The 25,036-nt window shown below is 52.4% G+C and overlaps 2 protein-coding genes and 2 long non-coding RNA genes across 5 annotated transcripts; 3 read left to right on the top strand and 1 right to left on the bottom strand.

Annotated features, from left to right (window-relative positions):
* The first annotated feature begins 63 nt into the window (after nt 1–63).
* On the top strand, nt 64–14,793 carry FAM166A (family with sequence similarity 166 member A). Of its 2 annotated transcripts, none has more exons than XM_032708587.1 (7): nt 64–188; nt 4,503–4,642; nt 8,375–8,691; nt 9,615–9,729; nt 10,815–10,909; nt 12,777–12,894; nt 14,634–14,793. In XM_032708587.1, exons 1-7 carry the CDS (start codon nt 133–135, stop codon nt 14,720–14,722), a joined length of 930 nt encoding a protein of 309 aa, XP_032564478.1. In that variant the 5' UTR covers nt 64–132; the 3' UTR covers nt 14,723–14,793. The 2 variants fall into 2 exon arrangements, with proteins under 2 accessions (XP_032564478.1, XP_032564476.1); XM_032708585.1 differs by having other exon boundaries at nt 4,503–4,672.
* TUBB4B (tubulin beta 4B class IVb) lies at nt 14,711–16,433 on the bottom strand. The gene is given in 7 exon segments (XM_032708588.1): nt 14,711–15,385; nt 15,387–15,440; nt 15,442–15,495; nt 15,498–15,631; nt 15,634–15,931; nt 16,345–16,382; nt 16,385–16,433. Coding segments are annotated over 7 exon segments (1,122 nt in total). The 5' UTR covers nt 16,404–16,433; the 3' UTR covers nt 14,711–14,860.
* A 1,167-nt stretch (nt 16,434–17,600) lies between these two features.
* LOC116797229 lies at nt 17,601–20,756 on the top strand. Its single transcript, XR_004360594.1, has 2 exons — nt 17,601–18,174; nt 18,818–20,756. It is a non-coding gene; the product is annotated as an uncharacterized LOC116797229 (long non-coding RNA).
* A 549-nt stretch (nt 20,757–21,305) lies between these two features.
* LOC116797230 lies at nt 21,306–24,936 on the top strand. Its single transcript, XR_004360595.1, has 3 exons — nt 21,306–21,537; nt 23,301–23,497; nt 24,269–24,936. It is a non-coding gene; the product is annotated as an uncharacterized LOC116797230 (long non-coding RNA).
* The last annotated feature ends 100 nt before the right edge of the window (nt 24,937–25,036 follow it).

Below are 25,036 nucleotides of genomic sequence, written 5' to 3'. Positions count from 1 at the left end.
TGTCCAGGAGAACCTGAGGAGTTCTGTGCTGCAGATGGAGCTCTGTCAGGTGCTGACATCACAGAGGTTCCCCTGGAGACCAGTCAGGCTGTGTCTCCTTCCCCCTCCACCACCACCAGATGTAACATCACCATGGCAGCCTCCAGGGGGAACAACATCTTCCCCAGAAACCCCTACTACCTCCCTGGGTAAGTGCTGAAGTTCATCCAAAAGGTCCATTTCTGATGCAAATAGCTCTGGTTGGGATCATGTAGTATTTATGACTCATGATGTTTTGGTTTTTTTTTTTTTAAAGACACTATTAAATATTCCATGTAACAGTGCTCTGAAGGAGACAGAGCTCCAGGAGAAGCAGCACCTTCCAGCAGGGTAGAACTGCAGACCATGGCAAAGCACATTGAGGGCAAAGCCAAAATTTTTCTTTTCCCCTCCTTTTTTTTTTTTCCATTTCTTTTAAGCTGCCAGATGTTACTAGAGCTACTGTGCAGGGTTTGGCTTCTGAACTGTCATAATTTTTGCACCAAGGATTTTTGAAAGTCTCCTTTGAGTAAATAGTTGCACAGACATGGCACTCTCTGGTCAATGGGCTGGACCACAGTCCTGCTGCCAGGTCTGGAATGAGTCAGGGACTGGTGGTCTGGTCCATAGGTAGTAGGATTTCTTTCCACAGATGTTTGTGACATTCTCCTCTAAAGGCTTGGAGAGAAGAAACCAAGCTGCCAGGGGTAAGAGGGAATGAATTACAGGGGGAGGTAGGACAGGAGTGGCAGGAATAAGGGATTGGCTTCACTGGGAACAGAGAAGTTGTGTTTGGGGTCCTGTGGTCTGTGAGACTTGTGAATGGGTTGGGAAGGGCTGGACAGCCCCTGAGGAAAACCAGCTGCTGTTGGCACAAAATCAGTCAGATTAGCCCACCCTGAGGTGAGCTGGTGCCTGACCAGGCTGCGAGCCCTGGCACAGGGAATGCCAGGCCTGGCACAGGGAAGGCCAGCCCTGTCCCCTGGGTGCAGGGCAGGTATGGGCAGGAGGCAGATCCTGAGCCACTAATAGAGGGTGGAGCACATTCCCTAAACTCTCCTCCTGCAGTGCTGATCCAATCAGTCCTTCCCATCACAGTGACATGCAGGATTTTTCCATTACTGATCTCTGTACCTTCCATGCTTACATAAGCTCTGGGGTTGGGGTTTTTTGGCATATTTTTGCATTGCTGTGGCCATCTGATGTGATTTTCTGTGTGTGCTGTCAAAGCCCTGTGCTGGCAGGGAAAGAGGAGGAACAGCAAGGAGGGGGCTGTGACTGGGCTTGCACCCCAAAAGCCTCCAAACCTTCCCTTGCCTGCGGCAGCTGCCCCGGGAGCAGCTCCAAGCCCAGCACAGACACAGCAGCTGGGGCTGCTCCTCTCCAGGGCTGTCCCAGACTCTGCAGGCAGGAGGAGCAGCCAAACTCTGCTGCTGCATTTCTTGGTGCTGTGCAGGCTCGTGGCCCTGAGGGTGCTGAGAGTGCTGCTTTGCATCTGCTTTGGGTGGCTGAGGGCAAGGAGGAGCTACCTGAAGGGCATTGCCAGAGCCCAGCAGACAGTGCTCCCTGAACTGAGGTGTGTCACAGATGTCACCAGTTGTGCCATGTGCTGGTGAACCACGAACACAATGAGGGGATCAAAGGTTGCTGTCCCTTGGGTCAAGGGCTGGGTCCTGCACTTTGGCCACAACAACCCCTGGCAGCCCCACGGGCTGGGACAGAGTGGCTGGAGAGCAGCCAGGCAGGAAGGGAGCTGGGAGTGGGGATTGACAGCAGCTGAACATGAGCCAGAGTGCTCAGGTGGCCAACAAGGCCAATGGATCCTGGCCTGGATCAGGAACAGTGTGGCAGCAGGAGCAGGGAGGGGATTCTGCCCCTGCACTGGGCACTGGGGAGGTCACCCCTGGAGTGCTGTGCCCAGTTGTGCCCCCTCAGCTCAGGAAGGACATGGAGGGGCTGGAGCAGGTCCAGAGAAGGGCAATGAGGCTGGGGAAGGGGCTGGAGCACAAGTGCTGGGAGGAGAGGCTGAGGGAGCTGGGGGGGCTCAGCCTGGACAGGAGGAGGCTCAGGGGAGACCTTCTCACTCTCTGCAACTCCCTGACAGGAGGGGGAGCCGGGGGGGGTCGGGCTCTGCTGCCAGGAACCAGCAGCAGGACAAGAGGGCACAGCCTTGAGCTGCCCCAGGGCAGGTTTAGGTTGGCCATGGGGCAGAAGTTGTTTGCAGAGAGAGGGATCAGCCCTTGGAATGGGCTGCCCAGGGAGGGGGTGGAGTGCCCGTCCCTGGAGGTGTTTGAGCAGAGCCTGGATGTGGCATCAGTGCCATGGTCTGGGTGACAAGGTGGGGTTGGGTCACAGGTTGGACTCGATGATCTCAGAGGTCCTTTCCAACCCTGTTGATTCAGTGATTCTATGAATGGTCACAGCAGGAGTTTGAAAATGCCAATGCCATACTTGAGAGCTTTGGGAAGCCTCTACCCAAGGAGTGGGATGATTTGGGACGTTGGTGCACAGAGAAGGGGTCAGTCCATGAATTCTGGGCACAGCCCTGCCCACCCTGCCCTCGGTCTGCAGAGCTGGGAAGGGTTTGGAGCTGAGTGAGGATGGGCTCAGGGCCAAGGTTGGAGACCAGGGAGGCAGAGCAGGTTTGGGTGTCACAGTCTGGGGAGTGGTGATGGGAGAGATAGGGCTGAGCAGGAGAAAAGGGAAATGGGCTCAGCCTTGGGCCAGGAGGTGATTGCTGCTCTCCAGTGAGGCCTGAGAGCAGCCACTGCAGCTTGAACTGGGAAAATGGGGATCCCTCGGGGTCCTGCATCACAGTCCCCAGCACAGGGGCACAAACAGCCCTGCTGAGGTTGGTCTCTTCCCCAAGCTTTTATCAGCAGCACTGTAATTCCCTCCCTGGCACATCCCTTCTCCGGGCACCCAGACTGACTCGCTGGGCTCCTTGGGTTACTCGTGTTTAATTGCTGGGCAATGGAATCCTCTCTCAGCCCAACCATTACTTTGTTCATGATCAGAATCCCTCCAGCCATCCTGTAATTACCCAGGCTGTGTCATTTGTGCTCTTGCTCAGCTTTATCATCCTGGTGCTGCTTCCCCATGCTGCAAGAACTTATTGGAAGTCCCTGGGGATGAGCCACCGAGCTGCTCCGGCGGCTGCTGGGGAGGGATCCTGCATGCAAAGTGGGAAAACCTGCCAAGTGTGAATGCACAGCTCTGCTCGCTGCTGCCTAAACTATTTGGAAGGGAAAGTACTTACTCATCATCTTATGATCCTCATGCATCATCTGGCTTTGTCCCTGGCTCCACGCCGGGCTCATTGACTGAATATTTCTGTCTGTCCATTGCAACTGGCAGCTCTGCCTTCCTTCAGTGGTGGAATAACATCACCATTAGGAAATTTGAGACTGGAGAAGCTGAAGTTTCTCGTGGTGACTCGGAGCAGAGCCAGAGCTCCAGCACCTGCCCTACCCTCAGCCACCCAAAGTCACACTGCCTGTCCCAGGGCTGAGAGAGAGAGGCAGCCCAGAGATCCCAAAAAAACAGAGCTGAGTTTGTTCCTGGGGTTGAGCAGCTGCCTGCCCACCCCTGCCTCCCCCATGCCAGGCAGTGCCTGGGGGGGCCCATGAGCCTGGAACTGAGTGGAGAGGGGTGGAGGGTCCAAGCAAGGAATTTTTCTGCTTTTGAGTTTCAATATTGAACAAGAGACATTGGGAATTTCCCAGTTACTGTGTCAGAGCAGAGAGGCATTGCAAAGCTTAAACTGGGGCATGTTGAACTGGGAATGGTATTTTAGCTGGGAGTCTGTGGATGTCAGCACTGCCAAAGTGACCAGCCCAGGCCGTGCTCCCGCTGGGAGTTTTCCCATCCACAGGTGCTGCTCCCTGAGCTCATCCCGTGCTCCTCCACAAACCAGAGCCTGTGCCTGCACATGCCTGGGAACCGATGAGCCAGTTTTCATGCTGCCACACGAAAACATGTGTGTGAAACCCAGACCCACCCTCCTGGCTTCATGTGGAACCACACGTGTCTCCTCAGCTCTCCCCTCGTGCTGCTGCTCCGGTGGCAGCAACTCATTCCCACTCAGGGGCACATCCTGTACAACCACCTTTCCTGGGCTCAAGCGCTCCCAGGTGCTCCTGGACGTGGTGTTCCCAGCACACAAAAGCTCTGCAGCAGATTTGCACTGCCAGAGGGCAGGGTTAGGTGGGATATTGGGAAGAAATTCCTTACTCAGAGGGTGGGGAGGCCCTGGCTCAGGTTGCCCAGCGAAGCTGTGGCTGCCCCTGGATCCCTGGAAGTGTCCAAGGCCAGGTTGGACGGGGTTTGGAGCAACCTGGGCTAGTGGAAGGTGTCCCTGCCCATGGGGGGTGTGGAATTGGATGGTGTTTAAGGTCCCTTCCAACTCAAACTGTGATTCCAAGTTTATCTACCAGAGGGCACCTTCCATCTCGGTGACGGTTCTGTTCTGGTTTCCTCCCCAGCTACACGGGCTATGTCCCTCAGTACACCTACAGGTTTGGGAAAACCTATGGCAGAACCACCCACGATGTGCTGACAGACCCTGCCGTGGCCATGAGCCCCCGCTCCGTGCTGGCCCCGCTGCACAAGCTGAAAACTGTCAGTGAGTTCAGTTCCCTCCTTGGGCATCCAGGTGGGCAGAGCTCGGGTCTCCTCCCTCCACCAGGACGGGCCCTGCTGATGGGCACAGGGTCAGTCACCTGCAGGGGGGTCTGTGCCCACCCTTGGTTGGCTCCTGGGTGAAATGGGACCTTTTCCTGGGAGCAGCTGTGGGGTAGGAGTGCAGGTGCCTGGAGGGCAGCACGGTGAGGGGCTGGAGCTCTCGGCCTCAGCTCCTGAGGGTGGGGATTGTCATGTTGGTGCCCAGTGGAGAGGAGAGTTTTAGTTCCCAGGTTATCTTTAGTTAGATGAAGACAAGTGATTTTATGCCTTTTTATGAACTCACTCTCCGATTCTCCCAGATTCCTGTCGGGATTGGGTTAAACCCCACACAGCCTCTTGCTCACACACCCACACCAGGGCCCAGAATAACTACTACAGGGAAAATGACCTCTATCCCAGCCAAACCCAGCACAATTCCACAGGCTAAAATCCATCTTTCTGGGGAGGTTGACTCTCCTACCTCCAATCCTTTCCTGACTGGGGTTAATTTGGCTTCTTGTTGCTCCTCAGCTCAGCAGAAGGGCTCCTGTGCCTTCCATCTCCTCCTCTCCCTCTCTTTCCCTTCCCTTCTTTAATGGGTCCCATGTCCTCCATCAGACACTGAGACATGCTCATGTAGATTCCCAGTGCTGGGAATTTGCAGGACTCTCCTACCAAGTCCCAGCCCTTTGGGGCAGTGTCTGGTCCCTGCTGAGCAGATCCAAAGCAGGGCACAGCCCTGCCATCCTGCTCAGCCCCTTGGGAGCACATTTGCCATGTCCCACCCCCTATGGCTGAGCTGTAGCTGTTGTGGAGCCCTGGACAGTGGGACTGAGCCTTCTCCAGCCTGAACACAAGGATAACGTGCCCATGTGGGATCTGAGTCTTTATTTCCTCAGGGGTGGCCACACCAAGTGGTGCTTTCCCATTTCCCACTGGGAATTCAAGCCGTGTACCTTCTTCCAAACTTTTGGCCTCCCTGATTTCCAGGATCCAGGTCTCCAGGTCTCCACTACACAGGTGGTGTTTACAGCCTTCGTTCCTGGACATTTAAATTTGCATTTCCTTGGACCAAAAGAGGGTTTGGACAGACCCAACCAACCAGCTGACCCAGTTGCTCTCTCATTATCCCACCCTTCTCCTGGTTCTCTCCTCATCTGCAGCTCAGAGCTCACGTTTGCTGCCCCTTGGTGAGATGCTGGAGAACGTGGCCATGGGGAGCCACACCTTGCTATGCTGGTAACTCCCCAGCAACAGCTCCTGCTGCCCAGCTGTCACTGTGCCACCCCTTAAACCCTTCTCTGGTGCTGCCCTGGGTGTTTTCTGGGATGGAGATCTAAGAGCTCATGGCACTGTTGGGCCTGTGGTGGCCTTTGGCAAAGCTGGTCTCAGGACTTTTTCTCAAGGTCTGGTTTTGGTAAAGCCTCGTTGATGGGCACCAAGTACTTTGCTGGCTTCTGTCAGTTGAATCCCATGTTGTTTTCTGGCTGGAAGTGAGGTCAGGCTCTGCTGCTTGGGGATATTTTGCCTCTGGTGACCAGTGACAGGACCCAGGGAATGGCTGGAGCTGTGTCAGGGCAGGGTCAGGTTGGATCTCAGGGAAAGGTTCTTCCCCCAGAGGGTGGTTGGGCACTGACCAGGCTCCCCAGGGCAGTGGGCACAGCCCCAAGGCTGCCAGAGCTCCAGGAGGGTTTGGGCAACGCTCTGAGGGACAGGGTGGGATTGTTGGGGTGTCTGTGCAGGGCCAGGGGTTGGACTGGATGGTCTTTGTGGGTCCCTTCCAAGTCAGGGCGTTCTGTGATTCCATGACATCAGCCAGGGTTGTGCTGGGTTATCCATCATCCGTGTTGGCACTGAGGAGGTTGTGGCACAGGCAGGAACCTGACCTGAAAATGTGGATATTTACTCAAATCAAATGCTCAGAGCTCTCCTGGCTTTTCATTTAGTGCCTCACTGTGCAGCCTTTCTGAATCAATCAGTTTGCAAAACCCAGAGTCATAAGAAGGAGCTCATGTGGATTTCTCAAGTACAAAACAATTTAAGCTTCCTTTTGCTTCAGTTTGTGGGAGAAGGAGAGCAGATGCAACATTCTCATTAATAATTAACTAAGAAATAAGACAAGTTGTGCTTTAAAATTTGCACACTGGATTGAAAAATCGCTTTCATCAAGGATTTTTCTTTATTTTGTTGCCAGCCTGGACACTTGATAATTCAGTTAGATGGAGCATATTATACCTACTTCACAAAGTTATACACACAGTCTATACAATTTATCATACAATTATGGGCAGATTGTAAACCTAAATGCCCATCAGAAGTTTATACACTTGTGGAAAGGGGCAAATTTTGCTCTGCACTGTAATTCCCCAGAAATCATGGAATCATTCAGGTTGGAAAAGACCTCTAAGACTGAGTTCAGCCATTGGCCCAGAACTGCAGACGAACTGAGTCTCTCCAGATGGAGCCTTTGCTGGAAGATGATGCCTCATCCCTGGGGCTTTGCACTGGGATGCAGATGTCCTCCCAAGAGGAGGTCACAGGAAGGCTGTAATGACCAGAGGGTGGAAAAATAGTGACCTACGAGCACAAAAATGGGAGGAATTTGGTTTGTTTTAAAAAGACAAGGCTGAGCTAGTAGCAGTTTTCCAAAAAGGAAATGGTGGTTGTGGGGTGCAAGAGTGATCCTCCTCTGGAACCACTGAGGAGGGAGGAATGGGCTTCCCTGCTGGCACAGAGCACGAGGAAGTGCCTGGGCTGGGGGTTCACACGGGGCTGGGGCACCTGGGGAGCCACATCACAGGGGTTTTTAAGGGAAAATCAGAGAGAAGTTGCCAAGCCCAGCTGTCCCTGCGCTGAGTGGATCTGCAGGGCTCTGTCCCTGGTTCACAGTGGAGATATTTAGCATATGTTGGATGTAGGATAAGTCTTTTATGCCTTAAAGACTTGCCATTCCCAGTTACAGCAGAGCCTTTCCTCGATGAGCAGCAACGGTGCCAGTGCCAGAATTCCTTGGTGTTTGGGGTGAGCTGATGCAGCCACAGGGAGTTAAGGATACAGGATGGGTTTTTTTCACAGAATCACAGAGTATCCTGAGCTGGAAGGGACCCACAAGGATCATCCAGTGCCCAGACACCCCAACAATCCCATCCTGTCCCTCAGAGAGTTGTCCAAACCCTCCTGGAGCTCTATCAGCCTTGGTGCTGTGCCCACTGCCCTGGGGAGCCTGGTCAGTGCCCAACCACCCTCTGGGGGAAGAACCTTTTCCTAATATCCAGCCTAAACCTCTCCTGACACAGCTCCAGCCATTCCCTCGAGTGCTGTGACTGGTCTTAATGAATGTCCTGTACAGGGACTGAACCCACAACCTTGGTGTTATTAGCACCGTGCTCTTACCAGCTCAGCTCATCTCCCCTTCCTCCTGCCTTGGCTGGTGTTTTACAGTTTAAGTGACACTTAGGAATAAATGTTAAGTCATTTGACTTGTATTTGTGCAGGTTTTCTGTGCAGGTTTCCCTGGTGGAGCTGATGGCACTCACAGCCTGTAGGATAATCCCTTCCAACTTGAGCTATCCTATGATTCCACGCTGTTGAATTCCAGTTTCCTTTCCTTTCCTACAGAGGGGCATGGAGGGGTCCAAACGATGGGAATCCCACCCTGGGCCACTCCTTCCTCCTGACTCTGTCTGTCCCACAGGCTACTCTCCCTATGATGCTGCAGCAACCTCCCCTGAGCTGCTCATCGGGCCCAGGCCCACCCTGCCGGGCCCGGGGCGGGCGCAGGACGAGCCCATGATGGTTCACATGAACCCCACGCACTGGGAGCGCCCCGCGGACTCGGGCGCGCCCGGCACACACCAGACCTGGCCCAACCAGTGGGGCCCGGGGGGGCTCTCCCTGCACCCCGCGGCCGAGGAGAGGGAGAAGCAGCTGTCCGAGGTCCCCTTGTCGTGCTGCCAGGGGAAAGGGCCTGGAGCCGGGCAGATCTGCGGGCCCTGCGCAGAGAGCAGGGCGGTGAGTGCTGAGGGACGGGGGGTCGGGGACTGGTGGGCACGGGGGGATCTCCTTGGGCAGGGGCGTGAGGGTGGAATCTCATATGGGCGTGGATGGCAAGGGCAAGGGCGGAAGGTTTGGGGTGCTGTGTAGAGGAAGGTCAGACACACCAGTGTTTCCAGCAGTGGCAAATCTGCTGCATCTTCTGGAAGTTGTTTCAATCGTTATTTGTGATTCCGAACCAAAAAGGCTTGGTTGGGCTTAGCTTCAGCCCCAGTCACTAGATCCTGCTGGGCTGAGCAGCCAGGCTTTGGGTGCCCTTGGAGCCCTGATTCCACCCTCCTCCTGCCCCTGAAAAGAAGCACTCCCAGCACCTTTGGTTATGTGCCAGGTTTCTGACCCCGTAACTGCCCCGACCATCGTTACCCCTCATTCAAACACAGGTTCTGGGATTTGCCTCTGGAGCTGGGGCTGTCGAGCCTCCCACAGCTGGTGTCACTCTGGACCAACGTGTTTGTGCCTTGCTTTCCCTCCCAAGCCACTGACAGCATCTGTCACGTTCCAGCAGCCGTGGCTCTGCAAATCCTCTGAAGGCAGAGATTAGAGGTTTGACGTATGGAGTCAAAAGCTGGCTTGGATATAAATCCCAAGAAGGGGTATTCCTGCTCCTTGCCCTCAGAAACAGATTTGCAGATGAGTTCACGCCCAAAGCTCCCCTTGATCTCCATGGGGATTTTGCAAAGGTCTCTCTCTTCAAGATCTACTGCTTACTCACCCAGTAATTTGACTTTACCAGAAATCCTTGGAATAGCTCTGAATATGAAGCTGGGAAGAACTGGAAATGGCAGTTGCCATTCCCAGGCTCTGGCAGAGGTTTAAGCAATGGAGCCAAGGGAAGAAGCGAGTTTTACTGGTGTTTATTTTATTTTTCCTATATTAAACAGCTCGAAACTGGAGGCTTCACACTGCCAGGAGGGGCTGAAATCCCGTATGAGGAACAAGAAGATCCATTGCCAGTACTGCCTATTCCAAATGCCATCCGACAGAAAGTCACCTTAGGTAAAAGAGAGGGGGGTCATGTGCAGCACAAGGCCACCTCAGAAGAAATCAGGTCACCCTTTCTCCCCCATGGGGAAACCTCAGAGGCACTGGCCAGTTGCTCCAGCTCCTTTGAACACTTTAGGATGAGGAATGCCCCCGCTCCTCTCCATGCAGGGGCGTTTCTTTGGGATGCTGTCACCCCTGTGGGTGTGATGCTGAGAGCCAGTGGACAGGTGGAAGGGATTCAGGAGCCACCTCAGCTCCCTGCAGGCTCCAGAAAGTGAGGAGAGATGGGCTGTGGGCTCTGTCCCACCCCAGTGGCTCTGAGCATCTGTTCCCACTGAGGCAGTTATTCCTCTCCCTGAAATAAGGTGTTTTTCTGATCACCAAATCCACCCACAGTGGTGTGTGGCTCCCCCATAAAGGTATGAACCCTGTCCTACAAGATTTATACTTGCTCTGGAAGAAGGTTCCTGTGCAGCAGAAGAGCTGTGATGGGTGTTGGACTGAGCTCCCCCTCGAGGGCCTAACACCAGTGGGTGGGATATTTCACTCCACAGGAATACAGGGATCACAATATTTCAGTTAAAATGAGGGAACATTCATGCTTTAAGATGCAGAAGACAAATCTCCTTCTCCAAAGCATTCCTTTGGAAAGAGGGAGCTTTGGATGCTTTTAGGTTCTACCTCTCTGTGTTTTTTTAAGTTTCTGTCCTGGAAACGTGTTGGATGGGCAGAGCGGATAAGGAGGAAAGGTTGGACACCTGGTTGTTAGTGCCTGAATGTGTATTAAACTGGGAGAGAACATGAAAGAGCTGTTGATGTAAAGAAAGACTGTAAGAAAATGGTTCTTCCATACTCATGGAGACCAACAAAAATCAGTTCAGCCCATTGTGTTTTCCTTGGGAATCATAGGGAAAATCTCTTTCAGAGAAGATGCTTTAGGAGTAAGAGTTAATTTTAAATTTAAATAGATTAAATTTCCCTTCGTATACTCTGAGGTTTTATATTCATCCCAGGCTCCTCTACTTCCAGACTGGGTGATCCTTAAATGATATGTGTGTTTTCAAGCAGAAAATGTTCTCTCTTGCCTTCATCCCAAGGCTACACCGGATTCATCCCCTGCTTCACCAACAATCTTGGTCTGACCTACATCCCAGGTGTCAGGAAGGCAATGAAGGAATTTGACAACTACCAGGTAAATCACATATTGCTGAAATAAGAATGTGCACAGTGTTGATGCTGATCCACCTGAATTTTCAGTGGTAGGATCAGAAGTGGGTTATAAGTACAAATCAAACGCTGAAAAAAACATGAGTGTCTAAATTCTGTAACTTGTTTCCTTGGGACATTAAGGGAGGATAAACGAGTTCATGAAAGGATTAAGCAAATCTACTGAGGGCTGGGTCAAAGGTGGCTGTTAAAAATGTTGCTCTGAGTGCAGAAATACAGGATGCAACTCTCTGCACTTCCCTTATGGAATATATCTTCTCCATCTGGATGGCAGTGCTGGAATGGCTTCCTGTGCTGCTTGGGTGAATGTGTCTCCCTTTTAATTGGTTGTAAGTCTTTTTGCTTTACTAACATCATTTGTCTTAAAAGGATCTAGATCTTCTTTCTCCTCCTTTTTTGGGAGAAATATCCCTACTGGAAAACTGTATTGTAAGAGCTCCCATACAATGCCACATAATCCTCCTGCACGGGAAAATGAGATCCCTCCCACAGCAGTTAACAGACTGTATTCAAAGCACATCCCTTCCTGCACCCGGGATGCAGGGAGATCCCCTGGGATGCAGGGAAGTCCCCTGGGATGCAGAGAGACCCCTGGGATGCAGAGACCCCTGGGATGCAGAGACACCCCTGGGATGCAGAGACCCCTGGGATGCAGCAGCCTCGCTGGTCCAGCCCCGGTGAGCGCATATGAGCTCACTGAGAGCAGGCTACGACATTCCAGCCCTTCCTGCTCCCCGGGAGCCGCTGTCATGCCTCTGATGTAGGAAAAACATCCAAGATTGAGCATCCCCAGCTCAGAGAAATCAACTGGGAAGAAATGAGTCAGGGGGCTGAGCACGACGTGCTTTGGCCGAGATGTGTTTCCCCGCTCCGGCTTCCTTCTCCTTCCCTGCTGCCGTGAACAGGAATTGACAAACCCCAGGCATCATCCAAGCTAAATGTGCTGCTTGCAGAGCCTTTCTGCCCCTTCACTGCCGTGCAGTAAATCAGCGGGAGGTGTCAGGATCCGGCGCAATCCAGGCTGGCTCAGCAGCACCGAGGGAACAGGCACGCAAAGGAGAGAGAATCACACCGCAATTCCACCTAAGATGGCTTCTGACTTCAAGCCACTAATCTTCTGCCCTAAATCTCTGTTGCCCTAGGTTACGTGCGGGGCTGTGCCGTGGATCACCGCTCCCTGCCTGCACCCGGCAGTAACACCCCTCCCTCCCCAGCGCTGTCTGAGGAGCCGCAGCCACAAAGGGCTCCGCGGCCCCGCGGTGTGACCCCCCCTCCGAGGGGGTGGCACAGCTCCAGGGACACCTTTAGGTGGCTGTGACACCCACCCCCCTGCTCAGCCCCTCGGAGGGCAGGGACTCTCCCAGGAGATGATTTACACTCTCCCTTCTTATGCTCCCTAAGCCTTCCTGTTCCTCCCGGCCTGGGAATTACAGGCTAATTGCTGTTTGTGGGACTCGTGGGTCAAACCCAGCACAGGTGTGCCCAGCTCCAGCAGGAACTGCTGGCTCACAGCAAAGCACCAGGCATTTAGGACTTGGGGATGATGCCCAAGGTCAGCAGAGATCCTTAGGACTTGGACTTGCTGGTCAGGACTCGCTCTGGGCAATGCCAAAGGCTGCTGCCAACACCTGCCAGGAGAAAAACTTATGGAGTGGAAAAGGAGAGATTTCAATGTGGCTTTTAATTATAAAAAGCAGGGTTGGAAAGAGAGTTGCTTTATGTTGGCTTAAATATTTTATGTAATGTAGAGTCAAAGCACATGACTTTGGTAAAAATAGTACTTTTTAAAATAAACCGTTTCATGTTGTTGTGGGGTTTTTTTCCTTTTCCAGCTTTTGAAGAAAAATCCACCTTTCACCTTGGGCATGAGATTTCCCCTGACACACTGGCCAGACACCAAAATCTACAACAGTGGTGGACTGAAACCTGCCTACACAGGCTTTGTGCCACGTAAGTTCATCAACTGAGTGAAAAGTGAAAGTCACCAATACTAATTACTGTGCTAAGTAGTGCTGTTATTAGCTGGAGTGGCATGGAAGTGAACAGTTGCTGAAATGTTCCACACAGGTAGTAGAGGGTTGTTTTTTTTCTGGAGCTGTGCCTGCTGTAGGAGAGCCCAGAATTCCCACTGCCAGGCTCATCAGGGCACAATTCCAGCCACCAGCCCCTTACTGAGGCAGGAGAGACTCAGTGACACCCCACTGGTCACATGTCAGGGAAGGGATTCTGTTCTAAAAAACTTAAAAGATAAAAAGCAAAAGGTAGATGATACAAAGGGGTTGAGATGGCACAAAAAGTGTGGGAAATGGGATTGGCCATCAGGACATGTGCCTGCCTGAGCCTTGTCAGGTCTTGGTGCTGCCTAAAAGGAGAGCTCTGGAGGAATTTTGTGTGTAAGGGGAAAGTACCAGGCTAAAATCTCAACAAATCAGCGACTAATACATTGCTGCGTTTGGTCTCAGCTCAGTAATGTGGGTGGGAAATCAGGGAGAACCAAACTCATGGCTTGTCCTTACTGTAGTGCAGAGGGAAAATAATAAAATAGATAAAATGGGGAAGAATTGAAAGCAAAGAGTGGGAAAATCATCCTGGAAGGGCTGGGCTGTGGCTGATGGAGAGGCTGAGGCAGTGAGTGTGGCTTTAGTGAGACTTGCAACAGGACCTGGGAAACCAGGCAGGAAAAGCCCAGCTGGACACCCTGCCAGTCAGGGAGCAAGAAAAGCCCACCCTAAAATCAAGGGCAAAAATAACTCCTCAGTGTTAATTCAGGCTTTAGGGATCTGTTGCCATCTTTCCCCTACAGCCTGTTCTGTGCGGGTCTGACATTCCCACTTCCCTGCCCCAGGAGCCACCGGAGTCAGCACAGTTTTAACTGCTCCAACCAGTCTGGCTCTGGGTGGAGAAAATTAATTAAAGCAGAAAACCTTTAAACCAAAGCAGTTATGATTTAGAACCCTGACCAGAATTTCTCCAGCAGGGAAGCAGCCTGTTCCCTCCTGTCCAGCTTTGTCACTTCAGGTGACACTGAACACATTTTTTCCACAGTAAAAATGTGTTGTGTTAATACAGGGTTTCCATGAGACAAACCAATGTCACTGTCAGGTGTTCAGCTCACCCCAAAAGCAGAGGCTGCACCAACACCTGATTTAATTTCAAATTCCCTACAGTGATTTAAGGGCAACTGCAGCAGTGCTGTGTGCACAGGACAGCTCTGGTGTCACCTGCCCCCAGCAGTAGGTGCCACCCAGCCTGTCACAGCTGTCCCCAGCACTCCTGGGCCAGGCCACAGCTCCCCCCTGGGTTTGTAGAGCTGAGGAGCTGCCGTGGATCAGCTCAGCCGGTGCCAGGGACACCCTCAGTGCTGTGGCACTCGCTGGCACCACTTAATGCCCAGGCAGCTCAAACCTGCAGTGGCCCCTTCGTGCCCAGCCCAGCAGCTGCTCAGCCCCTGCCCTGCCAGGCTGCACAGGCAGGGACCTAAATTTAGATACAGCTTGGAGCCAATTCCACCCTGTGTGTCAGTGTGTCCCCCTCCAGCGGTACCTGATCACAAGGGAATACCAGGGAATTTCTCCAGTTCCCACAGCAGGGCTGTCACCACGCCAGTGACACATCACCTGGCTGAGGGCAGCAGAGCAGGGGCGTTGCCGTGGGGTGCTCATGCCAAGTCCACCGTGTTCCTTTTCCAGACCTCCGTGACCTGTACTCGCTCACCTACGGGAACGGCACGCGGGAAGCTTACCGGAAAGAACAGAGGAGACGGGGCTTTGCACTGTGAAAACTGCTTTAATGGTGCCTGTACAGCATCGGGAGTGACTCGGAAACAGCAATAATAACACAACACGAACAGAACCTTTGAATGAGAGAGAGTTCATACAACTTTAAACAAAATTTACAGGTGTTCAACTGCATAGCTTTACTCTGCCTCCTCCTCAGCCTCCTCCTCAAACTCCCCCTCCTCCTCGGCCGTGGCATCCTGGTACTGCTGGTACTCGGACACCAGGTCGTTCATGTTGCTCTCAGCCTCTGTGAACTCCATCTCGTCCATGCCCTCCCCCGTGTACCAGTGCAGGAAGGCCTTTCTGCGGAACATCGCAGTGAACTGCTCAGAAATGCGTTTGAACAGCTCCTGGATGGCCGTGCTGTTGCCAATGAAGGTGGCAGACATTTTGAGGCCGCGAGGTGGAATGTCACAGACCGCTGTCTTAACGTTATTGGGGATCCACTCAACAAAATAGCTGCTATTTTTGTTCTGAACGTTGAGCATCTGCTCGTCCACCTCTTTCATGGACATGCGGCCCCTAAAGACGGCGGCCACCGTCAGATAGCGGCCGTGACGCGGGTCACACGCTGCCATCATGTTCTTGGCATCGAACATCTGCTGGGTGAGCTCTGGCACGGTGAGAGCCCGGTACTGCTGGCTCCCCCGGCTCGTGAGCGAGGGCAAAACCGGGCATGAAAAAAGGTGGCAGGCGAGGGAAGGGGACCATGTTCACCCGCCAGCTTCCGCAGGTCAGCGTGAGCTGGCCCGGGAAACCGGCAGGCGGTGGTGGAAAACCGCTCATGGTTGGCCGGGACACGAGGTGGTTCAGGTCCCCGTAGGTGGGGGTCGTAACTTCAGGCGTTCTGAGCAGATGTCGTTACAGCGCCTCGTTATCGATACAGTACGTCTCGTCCGTGTTCTCACCAGCTGGTGCACTGAGAGCGTGGCGTTGTAGGGCTCTTACCACGGTATCTGCACTTTAGGGGAGGGCACCACACTGAAAGTATTCATAATCGGTCTGGGTATCCTCACAGGATTTGGCTGATTGAGAAGGGTACCCATGCCAGAGCCTGTGCACCACCCAGGGAGTGAGTAAGCTGAAAAGCCCTGCAGACAATCGCAGCTTTCTGCCTCTTTCCTTACAACATCTAACACAGAATCGACTAATTCAGCACCTTCCGTATAATGGCCCTTTGCCCAGTTGTTTTCCTGCTCCGCTCTGACCTGGAAAAGAGCCATTTTGTATTAGATTACGGTCACTGCTTCCTGCTTATTGCTTGCAAGCAAAGCTTAGAGCATCAGGCTCCACGAAAAAGCTTCAGTTCTTATCGAGAGCAAGGGCTGTGGGTTCACACAGGCACCTCCGCAGTGGCTCGGCAGCCACAGGCAAAACATTAATTATCAATGATACAGCAGCACTCCGTTTCTCTCGGTGTGGCAACGGGAGGCGGAAGCAAGAATGAGAAAGAGCAACGACCTCTGGTGCCGCCTGGGAGCTGCTCCAGCCGCAATCCCGGTGCTCCACGCCAGGATTAGCCCCGGGCGGGGCCGGTCCCTCGGAGCATGTGCGGCGGGGCAGCCCGCAGTGCCCGGCCCTGCCCCCACCCCGCGGCTCCTCCCGCCCCCGCTGCACTCACCGACACGAAGTTGTCTGGCCTGAATATCTGCCCGAAGGGCCGGAGCGCACCGAGTCCATGGTTGCCGGGCTCCAGGTCCCACCAGCACGGCGCGGGGCACGATACTTGCCGCCTGCGAACACAGCGGAGAGCCTCACTGCGGCGCCGGGGGGCGCGCTGGGAGCCGGGGGGGGGGGGGGGGCGGCTCGGGAGGGGCCCGGCCCTACCGTGGCCCTCGTTGTAGTATACATTGATGCGCTCCAGCTGCAGGTCGCTGTCCCCGTGGTAGGGTGCCGGTGGGGTCGATGCCGTGCTCGTCGCTGATCACCTCCCAGAAACTGCCGGAGAGAAGCGCGTCAGGGCGGCCGCGCCGGGCCCAGCCGCGCCCCTCTCGCCCCCCTCCCTCCCTCCCCCCGAAGCCCCTTCTTCCCCGCCCGACCTTGGCACCGATCTGGTTGCCGCACTGCCCGGCCTGCAGGTGCACGATCTTCCCTCATGATGGCGGCTGTTACGAGCACTGCCACAGACCCCAACCTTCCCCCCAACCGACTCTGGCTGCGTGAGACAACCGCCAGCCCTTATATAGCAGCGGAATGCGCGCGCAGACCGCTTTTTTCCCCGCCACAGGAGTCCACGCGCAGCAACGATTGTCTGCTTATAACGAGGCTCCACAAGCGAGACGATCCCGTTGGCCGCGTGGCTGTCACTCAAGCCGTTGGCTCCGTTGGTCCCGCCCCGCTGTCTGTTGGCTGTGCTGTGGGGGAACCGCGGCCCGCGAGTGGCCCGCCCCGCCCGCTGGAAAGCGCTCCCCCATTGGCCGAATTGAATGATTGATGTCGCAGGCGATTGGCCGGCGGCCCCGGGGGATGAGCTCACGCCGCCTGATTGGCCGCGGGGGCCGTGCCCTGGTAACCGTCGCAGTGACTCCGCAGCGGGCGCTGGGCGGTGGCCGCCGCAGCCGCTCCTTCGCGGGCGCCGTGTGCGCGCTTTGCGCAGCGGAGGCGGCGGCTCCTCCTCACTGCGGGACAGGGGCGGGTTCCCCGCGGGCCTACATTGGTTTTCCTCTCCCTCCCCGTCCCGCTTCCCGCCGACCCCGGGGGCGCCGCAGCAGCGTTGTGTGTGTGAGGCGGGGGCGACAGCGCTACCCCGTGTGCGCACGCGCGGGCTGCGGCGGCGTTCCAGTACTTTCTGGCGCGCGGTCCCGCCCGAGGGGCGGCGGGGCCGCGCGCGCGGGCGTTGTCATGGCGACCTCGCGCCTGGGAGGGGGAGATGAGAAGAGGGGCTGGGGGGGACATGGGGAGGAGGGAGGGGGGAAGTGTGAGGGAAAGGCACTCTTTGAGGGGCTGGTAGAGTTCAGGGCGCTGTGAGGGCTTGGGGAGCTGTAACTGTAACGTGAGGGTTCGTGGGGGTCTGGGCGATATGGGGGCTTGGAGGGCTGTAAGGATTCAGGGGTCTGTTTAGGGGAGTGTGAGGGCTTGGGGGTCTGTGGAACGGAACGGCGAGGGTTTGGGGGACCTGGGGGCTGTGAGGGCTCAGGGGTCCAGCCGTTGTGAGGGGGCCATGAAGGTCCATGGGGCTCTGAGGGTTGGGAGACGTAAGGACTTAAGGGCTGTGAGGGCTTGGAGGTCTTTGAGGGATTGTGGGTGCCTGGGCGGCCATGAGTGGTCTGCTGCTGTGAAGGTTCAGGAGGTCCAGCATTTTGAGGGGCATGAAGGTCCATGGGGCTGTGAGGGCTCGGGGGGGCTATGAAGGGTCGTGGGGCCATGAGGGCTCTTGGGCCAGGCTGAAACCGTTCAGTGCCAGCTCCCCTGTGCTGTGAGGGGAGTGCCTCTGTGAGGGGCTCTGTGTGAGGTGGGTGTGCTCACCAGGGCTTCCCCATGGTGGCCCCTGTGTCCTGAGCTGCATGTGGTGCTGCAGCCCTGTCATGAGGCAGCTGAACACCCCAGGCTGGAGAAACCACCCTTGCCTTGACCCTTATTCCACCGCCCAGCTTTGTGAGCACATTCCTGCCCAGCCAGTGCATCCATTGGTCACAGTTTCTATTAAGCACACTTTGATTATTGTTTCAGCAGAGCCTTTCTATGGTTATACGTGTTCATTGGATGCCAGCTGGGGTCTACAAGTCCCAGCATCTCTTCTTGTTTTACACTGTAGCAAAAACTTGAAAGAGGCTCCTAAAGCCAGGGAGTCTCACCCTCCTGCCTCGTTGTGCTGAGGCAAAGGCAGCAGTGACCTCAATCCTGCCGACACACAGAGCACACCAGGCCAGCTCTGTGTCACTCAGGCATTCATGTGACACACAGAGATGTTGTTCCTTGTACACATATCCTGGGATCTGTGCCTGGATAATAATAATCCAATCCTGTGCCTGCATCAGGCGAGGAGGTGGCTGCAGAAGAACAGCCCTGTGGAGGTTGAATAGCCTCTGGTAGTTGGCTTAATATAAAGGTTATGGTGATCAATATTTCTGGCATATAAAATCATATTCCCACAGAGGTGCTGGAAGGAGTCCAGGAACTCTTGGAGCAGCCCCGGAGACCCTGGGAGGAGGCCCCAGAGCATCAGGAACCTGAGAGGATCCTGGGACAGACCTGTGTCAGCCTCAGAGGTGCCCAGGGAGACACACAGAGCTCATCCTTCACATCTGAAACCGGAATGCAGGAGGTTTATGCAGTTTTCTTTGAGATAGCTGAGTAATGCAGAGCCATTAGGGTCCAGATTTATCCACTAATTACAGGCATTGATTGAATAGCAAACTCTGGGCTGTGTTCACACTGGAATCAGTGAAAAGGGTTGCCTTGGCCCACCCCAGCTCAGCACCACTGACAACACATTTCTCTTCTCTGTAATGGTGTTTGATGTGACCAATTCCAAAAACTGCAGCATCATTTAAGTATCAGAGGCAGCCAGGATAAATCTGGGCAAGACTTGCTCAAGATTTCCTACAAGGCTGTACTAATCAGTAAGACAGCTTTTCCTCCAGGATGTGATTGCCATCTCTTCAGAGCAATGCACAAAAGGAATACAGTCTTCTTTCTGATTAAAGGCAGGGAATGTAGAATGCCTTGCCTGTGTCGTGCTCTCCAGGAAAGTAACATTCAGCATCAATTCTCATCAGGTGTGCTCAGCACAGCGTTCACAAATGTGTGCATCCAGGAAGCCCTGGAAAACCCTCCCTAAAATGGAGCAGGGGAGCCACTACAGGGCTCGGATGATGTTTCCTGGTACAGGTGCTGCTGGATTTAATGCAGACACAGTTGGGTTTTTTTTTTCAGCCAGGGCCAGGAAAGCAAAGGCCTGCACGTCAGTGCCATCTATTTCCTCACTTCCTTAGCAATCCTGAGCCTTTGTGCTTCCCACAGCCTGTGCCTCAGCCAGTGCTGCCTTTCATGTTTGGGAAGCTGCTCTGTAATGTGTGGAGTGAGCAATGTTTGCCACCCCAAGCATTCCCAGAGGCAGTGTGAGAGTGGGAAAGCTCTGCTCAGTTAAGGCTCCAATACCTGTCTCTGGAACACCAGCAGGATCTCTCCTGCAGAGCAGGGGTAGGACCCTGTGGGTGGTTAAATTTTGAGCTTCCAGAGCTTTCCCTGGGAGATTCAGCCACCTGAATATCTGTGGGATAGGAGACATTTCCAATTATTTGTGCAACATTTATTTTTGCTGATTCTAGCCCAGCCAGTGAGTACTTCTGTTCTTAGCTACGTGCACATCAATGGGAAATGACAATTCTATCTTAAATATTTTTGCATTTTTAAAAAAATGCCAGTACTTTTAAGCTCTCTGTGAGAGTAGGAACACAGGAGTCTGAGCCAGGAATCGCCACGGAGAGCTGCTGGAGCTGCGACCATCTCAGCCCTGTGACTTCCTAAGGCTGTGGCACCACTAATTAGTGTGTGCCAGAAGGTGAGCTGGCAAGTGCCACAGCAGGTCTGTGCCAGAACTTTGGCTCACATGAAGCATTCCTCCCAGGGCAAACCTCTGTATGAAATACTGAGCACTGGGCACGTTCTGGGAGACAAAGTTGCACATTCCATGGTCCTGCCTGAGCCAAATGCTGAAGTGTGTTTGTGATGGTCGCTGGTTTGGTGGAGAGGCTGCAGCTCTGTGGAGTGGGGAATGTTGGAAAGCAACTGGGAGGGCAGAGAAGGGAATAGCTCGACCAAGGTGGTTCCCACAACGGTTTTCACTGAAGACATCTGTCTTAGCTGGTATTTGATTTCTTTGAAAGCTCTCCTCAACCGCTGCAAGCAATGAGCAAGGAGGTTTCACCTCATTTAGGGGCTTCTACACTTCCCAGCTGTAAGTTTGCTGCATCAATTGATGCTGTAACAGGGTACTAGAAAACATCAGGGGCCACTGTTATGAGGCCAAAGACTCTGGGTATTACCCATAGCAAAACATGATAATGAAGTTAAAGCTGACTTGGAACTTGCCTTTCTGTTTCACCCAGGGGTTTTTTACTTTTTATTGTTTGGTTTGGTTTTGTAACTATTTTACTACTTTTTTCTTGGAAAACAGATTTTACTGTAAATACAACTGGTTTGAGGGGAGTGGGGAGGGACTTTCTTTTAACTTTTGAGTATTACCTTCCCCTTTTGCTGAACCAGTGTTCCTCTGAGTGAGTATTGAGCTGATCCCTCCCCTCAGCAGGCAGGCAGCAGCTGTCAGTCTGCTCGTGTGCTTAACCAGCAAGACAGAAGTCTCTGTCTGAAACAGCACCTAGTCTGAGCTGAGCCTGTACCTGGGCTTGCAGGAGCCCAAACAGAAATCACAGAACTAATTCTGGTTCTGTAGGTTAAATCATGAGGCCCTGAGTTCCAGGCAGGGACACTGCAGGACAAGGGTGTGTGGGAGCTGCTGGTGTGGGGTCATTCCAGCTTTTATGGTAGTGCTGAAGTGGGACGTGGGTATGTGCAGATGTTTTCTCATTCTAGTGTTCTGATTGTACTTCTAAGGATAAACAATCTTGGTTTTTTGAAATTATGCGCTGAGAGACCAAGTTCCTTGAAGTGAGGGGCTGCTTCCAGAGACTGGTGAGTGAGGAGTGCAGCTGTGGGATTCCTGCTTGAGAGAAATCAGAAGGGCTGGATGGGATCAAGCCACAGGCCCACCCAGGCCAGGCATCTTCTCTCTCATGATCTGCAGCAGTACCAAAGAACAGAGCAAACAGATCTGGATGTGGCAGGTGGTTCAGGCAATTCATAGCACAAGCAAGTAACTTTTCGTTTAATTAGCCCTAATGGGTTATTATGAATTTATCTAATCACCCTTTGGCAGCCCTGTAAACTTTTGGCATAAACAACCTCCTGTCCTGATGAGGTTTAACCATGAGCTCTGTGGAAGAAGAGCTCCTCCATTTGGTTTGATGGTTTCCACTGAGCTCCTATGCTCAGAAGGCTGTGAGCCTGTCCCTTCAAAGCTTACACTCCAGGAGTGTTTAATATTGTCAGTGATACTGTGAGGACAGAAGGTAAAGTTAACCAGATTTTGAGTGGTTTAAAGTTCAGCATTGATTTTGCATTTGCACTACCTTGTTGTTCAAAACCAGTGAACTTTGAACGTTGTTCACGTGAAGGTTCCACAGCTCTGCTGCTGTTCATTGTCCACTGATAAGCCCCAAAACTGTCGCCTTCTTTCATTTGGAAATCTGTTTCTCCTGAGAATTTCCCCCAAGAAGTGGTGACCTAACTCGATCATGAGGTGCACATTATGGTGACACCCCTGCTGTGAACAAAAATAAGCTTTCCTTCACACAAAAGTGATTTTATCATGCTCTGTCTCTCTCAAGCCTCCTCTTCATTCCCAGGCCAGTCCTCTTCCTGGAGGAATTGTTATTTCTCCCCCTTGTTTCCAAAAGAGCCTCCATTCCTACTCCATGCAAGTGCCTGTCTCCCTGCATAGGGGAGTTCTTCCAATGCCACAGCTCCTTAAATCACTGGTTAGAGCTGCTTTCACATCCCACACATAGAGAGAGCTTCCTACTGCAGTGTCTTTCCACTGCATCCACAGCAGGAGTCTCCTTGACACGTTCCCAGAAGTGCCTGCTTGCTAAATGATGTGATTTGTGGTGGGAGCAGCTCCTGGCTGTGTGGAGATTTCCTAAGGCTGCCCTGGCAGCCTCCCTCTCCTGACTGATCCCTGGCATTGCCACACAACTCCGGGAGCAGCAGTTCGTGTTCCGTGTCATCTGACAGCCTCTGACTGCAGGGAAGGCTGTGAGCACCTCACATCGAGGGCATGGTGGAAACCTGGTCACTGCTGTACAAACACAACAGTGATTTCTGCACCTACAGAACATCAAAGCACTGTGACTTGCCTGGGTTTGATGGGCTGTGTGAGAGGACTTTTATGTGAAGAAGCTGTGGCAAAAATTGCAGGTTGCTGATCCCAGTGTTTCTTCAGGCTGTTCCTCTTCAGTGTGTTCAGAATTAGCTCCATCAAGTAGGAGTGACAGTCCATGAGGTAGGATATAAACATCATATGGCTTTCCTATTTCTCTGGAAAGATACTCAGATATGTGATCATAAGCATGGTATAAGAACACATGAAAATATACTGATACTAATTCCAGCCCAGCCTAAAAGGCATTCCTCTCATCTGCTGCTGGATTTACCCCTCTAAGTGGTTGTAGATTGCAAGGGCTGGGTCTCTCCTGGAAGAAAGAAAAACTCAGATCCTGTGGGGATGAACTTGGTACAGCAGAGTGGGACTGCAGGCAACCAACTGTTATTTCTCTCAGTTTTCATGGGAATTCATTGGTACAACCCAGGTGGGAGGTAACTGGTTGAGAACCCCATGGTGCTTTGGAATGGTATAGAAAAACAGGAGCAAATGTATTCCTACAAACATGCCTAAATGACATTTAGGCCCCAATAGCCAGGCCAGCCAACCTGTTGTGTGTCTGGAGCTAAAATAGAGAAAGTGCTTTCTGGTGTCAATTTTTGTATCTAATACCTTTGTTTTCCTCTTACTGACAGTTGCTGAGAGCAGCAGAACTGCAGTTGCACATGAGCAGAAATTATCTGCCAGAAGATCTCTCCCAAGGTTCAGCCTGAGTGAGAAGCAAGGGACCTGTGTATAAACATAAGAATTTATGGACAGATAGAAAATCCTCATTATTATCATTTCCACAATTGAATTCTAACCAAAGGCCTGCAAGCATCTTTGTTTCAAAGTGAGTTAGTTCATCTCGAACCTCTGTTAAGTAGATTTTCTGCTGTTCTGCATAATCTAGGGATTAATTCTGCAAATTTACGTAGTGCTGACAGGAAGGAGCTGCTCTACAGAGAGCTGGGAGAAAGGAATATCTTACTTTGAATATTTTCCATTTTTTCTCATAGATTCCCTGTTTTGTTATTTTTTTTGCCTTTTTTTTATAACTAAAACCACACTGCAGTTTTAAAAGCCTAATCTATTTTATCACCTAGTAATACATCTATAAACGTTTTTATCTGGTAGGAAAAGAATCAGTGGTTGTAGGTTGTTTTTCTCATGGCAGTGCCAGGGGTTTCACAGGCACAGCTCAGTGGCACATGCAAGGCAGAAGTGAAGAGTCAGGGGGCCATGCTGAGCTCCTTGCCTGATTGCTCACTTATTATCTGCATGGAAGTCCCAGAGCTTCTAAACAAGAGCTCAGGGAAGTTCCAGCCATTGTTGTGTTTCTCTTGGACTCTGTGATCTATTCAAAATGAAGAAGGTGCAATGGACTGACAGGCCAGAGCACCTGGGGCTCCTGGCATCTCACTGCTTGTTTCCATGGCTGACAGTGTAGGATTATTCTTGGGCAGGTTCAAATGTCAGCCAGGAATCCCAGAGCTCACCTCTGTGCTGACAGGTCACAGAGCTCTGTTTAGTGATTGCATTTCCAGGTGTGGGATGAATGAAGTCTCAGGAATTTCCCTGCTATCACTGACTCCATGATAACCTCTTTTTTCTCTCTACCCAGGCTTGCCTAGATCCTTCCTACATTCTTCAGAAGGTTTGAGCAAAGAACACATCAAAACGTGTAGGCACATCTCCCACCAACTAGATACCAGCAGCCAGGTATCTGAAATAATTTTCTTTCACTGTGCCTTCAGGTGTTCCCATTGTACCCCCAAAGTACAGCAAAACACAGCAAAAGAGCTCTGGAGGTAAACAGCCAAATCAGCACCCACCATCCCGCTCACTGAAACACTCTGTGTTCACAATAACGCCCCTGCTTTGATCCCTTGCCAAGAATAACACAGACAGTCTATTAAAACATCTTTAATAACATGATATAATTAAAATATCTAACGTGCAACTCAAAGAAATGAATATGAAGCTTGTTTAAGTCTGTTTCCACACCCCTCCAAACTTGACTGACGGGTTCCAAACCTTCGTTAATTGGATACCCCAGTATTTGTGTGTGTGTGTGTGCTGTGTATCAGTTGGGAGCAGAAGTGGCAAATAATCAGATTTGAAAGGATTTAGGTGCCATGGTAGCTTTAAAAATCCTGCAAGGTACATGTGTGAGCATTTACATTTCTGTTTAAAGTGGCCTGAAATGCATTGGAGGACACTTGTCCCTGAAGCTTTTATCAGCCTGTGTGTTTTAAGTCTCTGAAGCAATTGAGAAGTGAACTCTAAATGCTTCAATCAAAGGACAGTGTTTGACTGAATCAATCCCTTTTCTTCACAGTAACACAGAGAGTTTGTACAGCACCTCATCTTTTAGACAAGCAGAGCAGGC

This window comes from Chiroxiphia lanceolata, chromosome 21, assembly GCF_009829145.1.
Source record: "Chiroxiphia lanceolata isolate bChiLan1 chromosome 21, bChiLan1.pri, whole genome shotgun sequence".
NCBI classification, from domain to species: Eukaryota; Metazoa; Chordata; class Aves; order Passeriformes; family Pipridae; genus Chiroxiphia; species Chiroxiphia lanceolata.
This window is presented reverse-complemented; position numbering and strand designations above follow the sequence as displayed.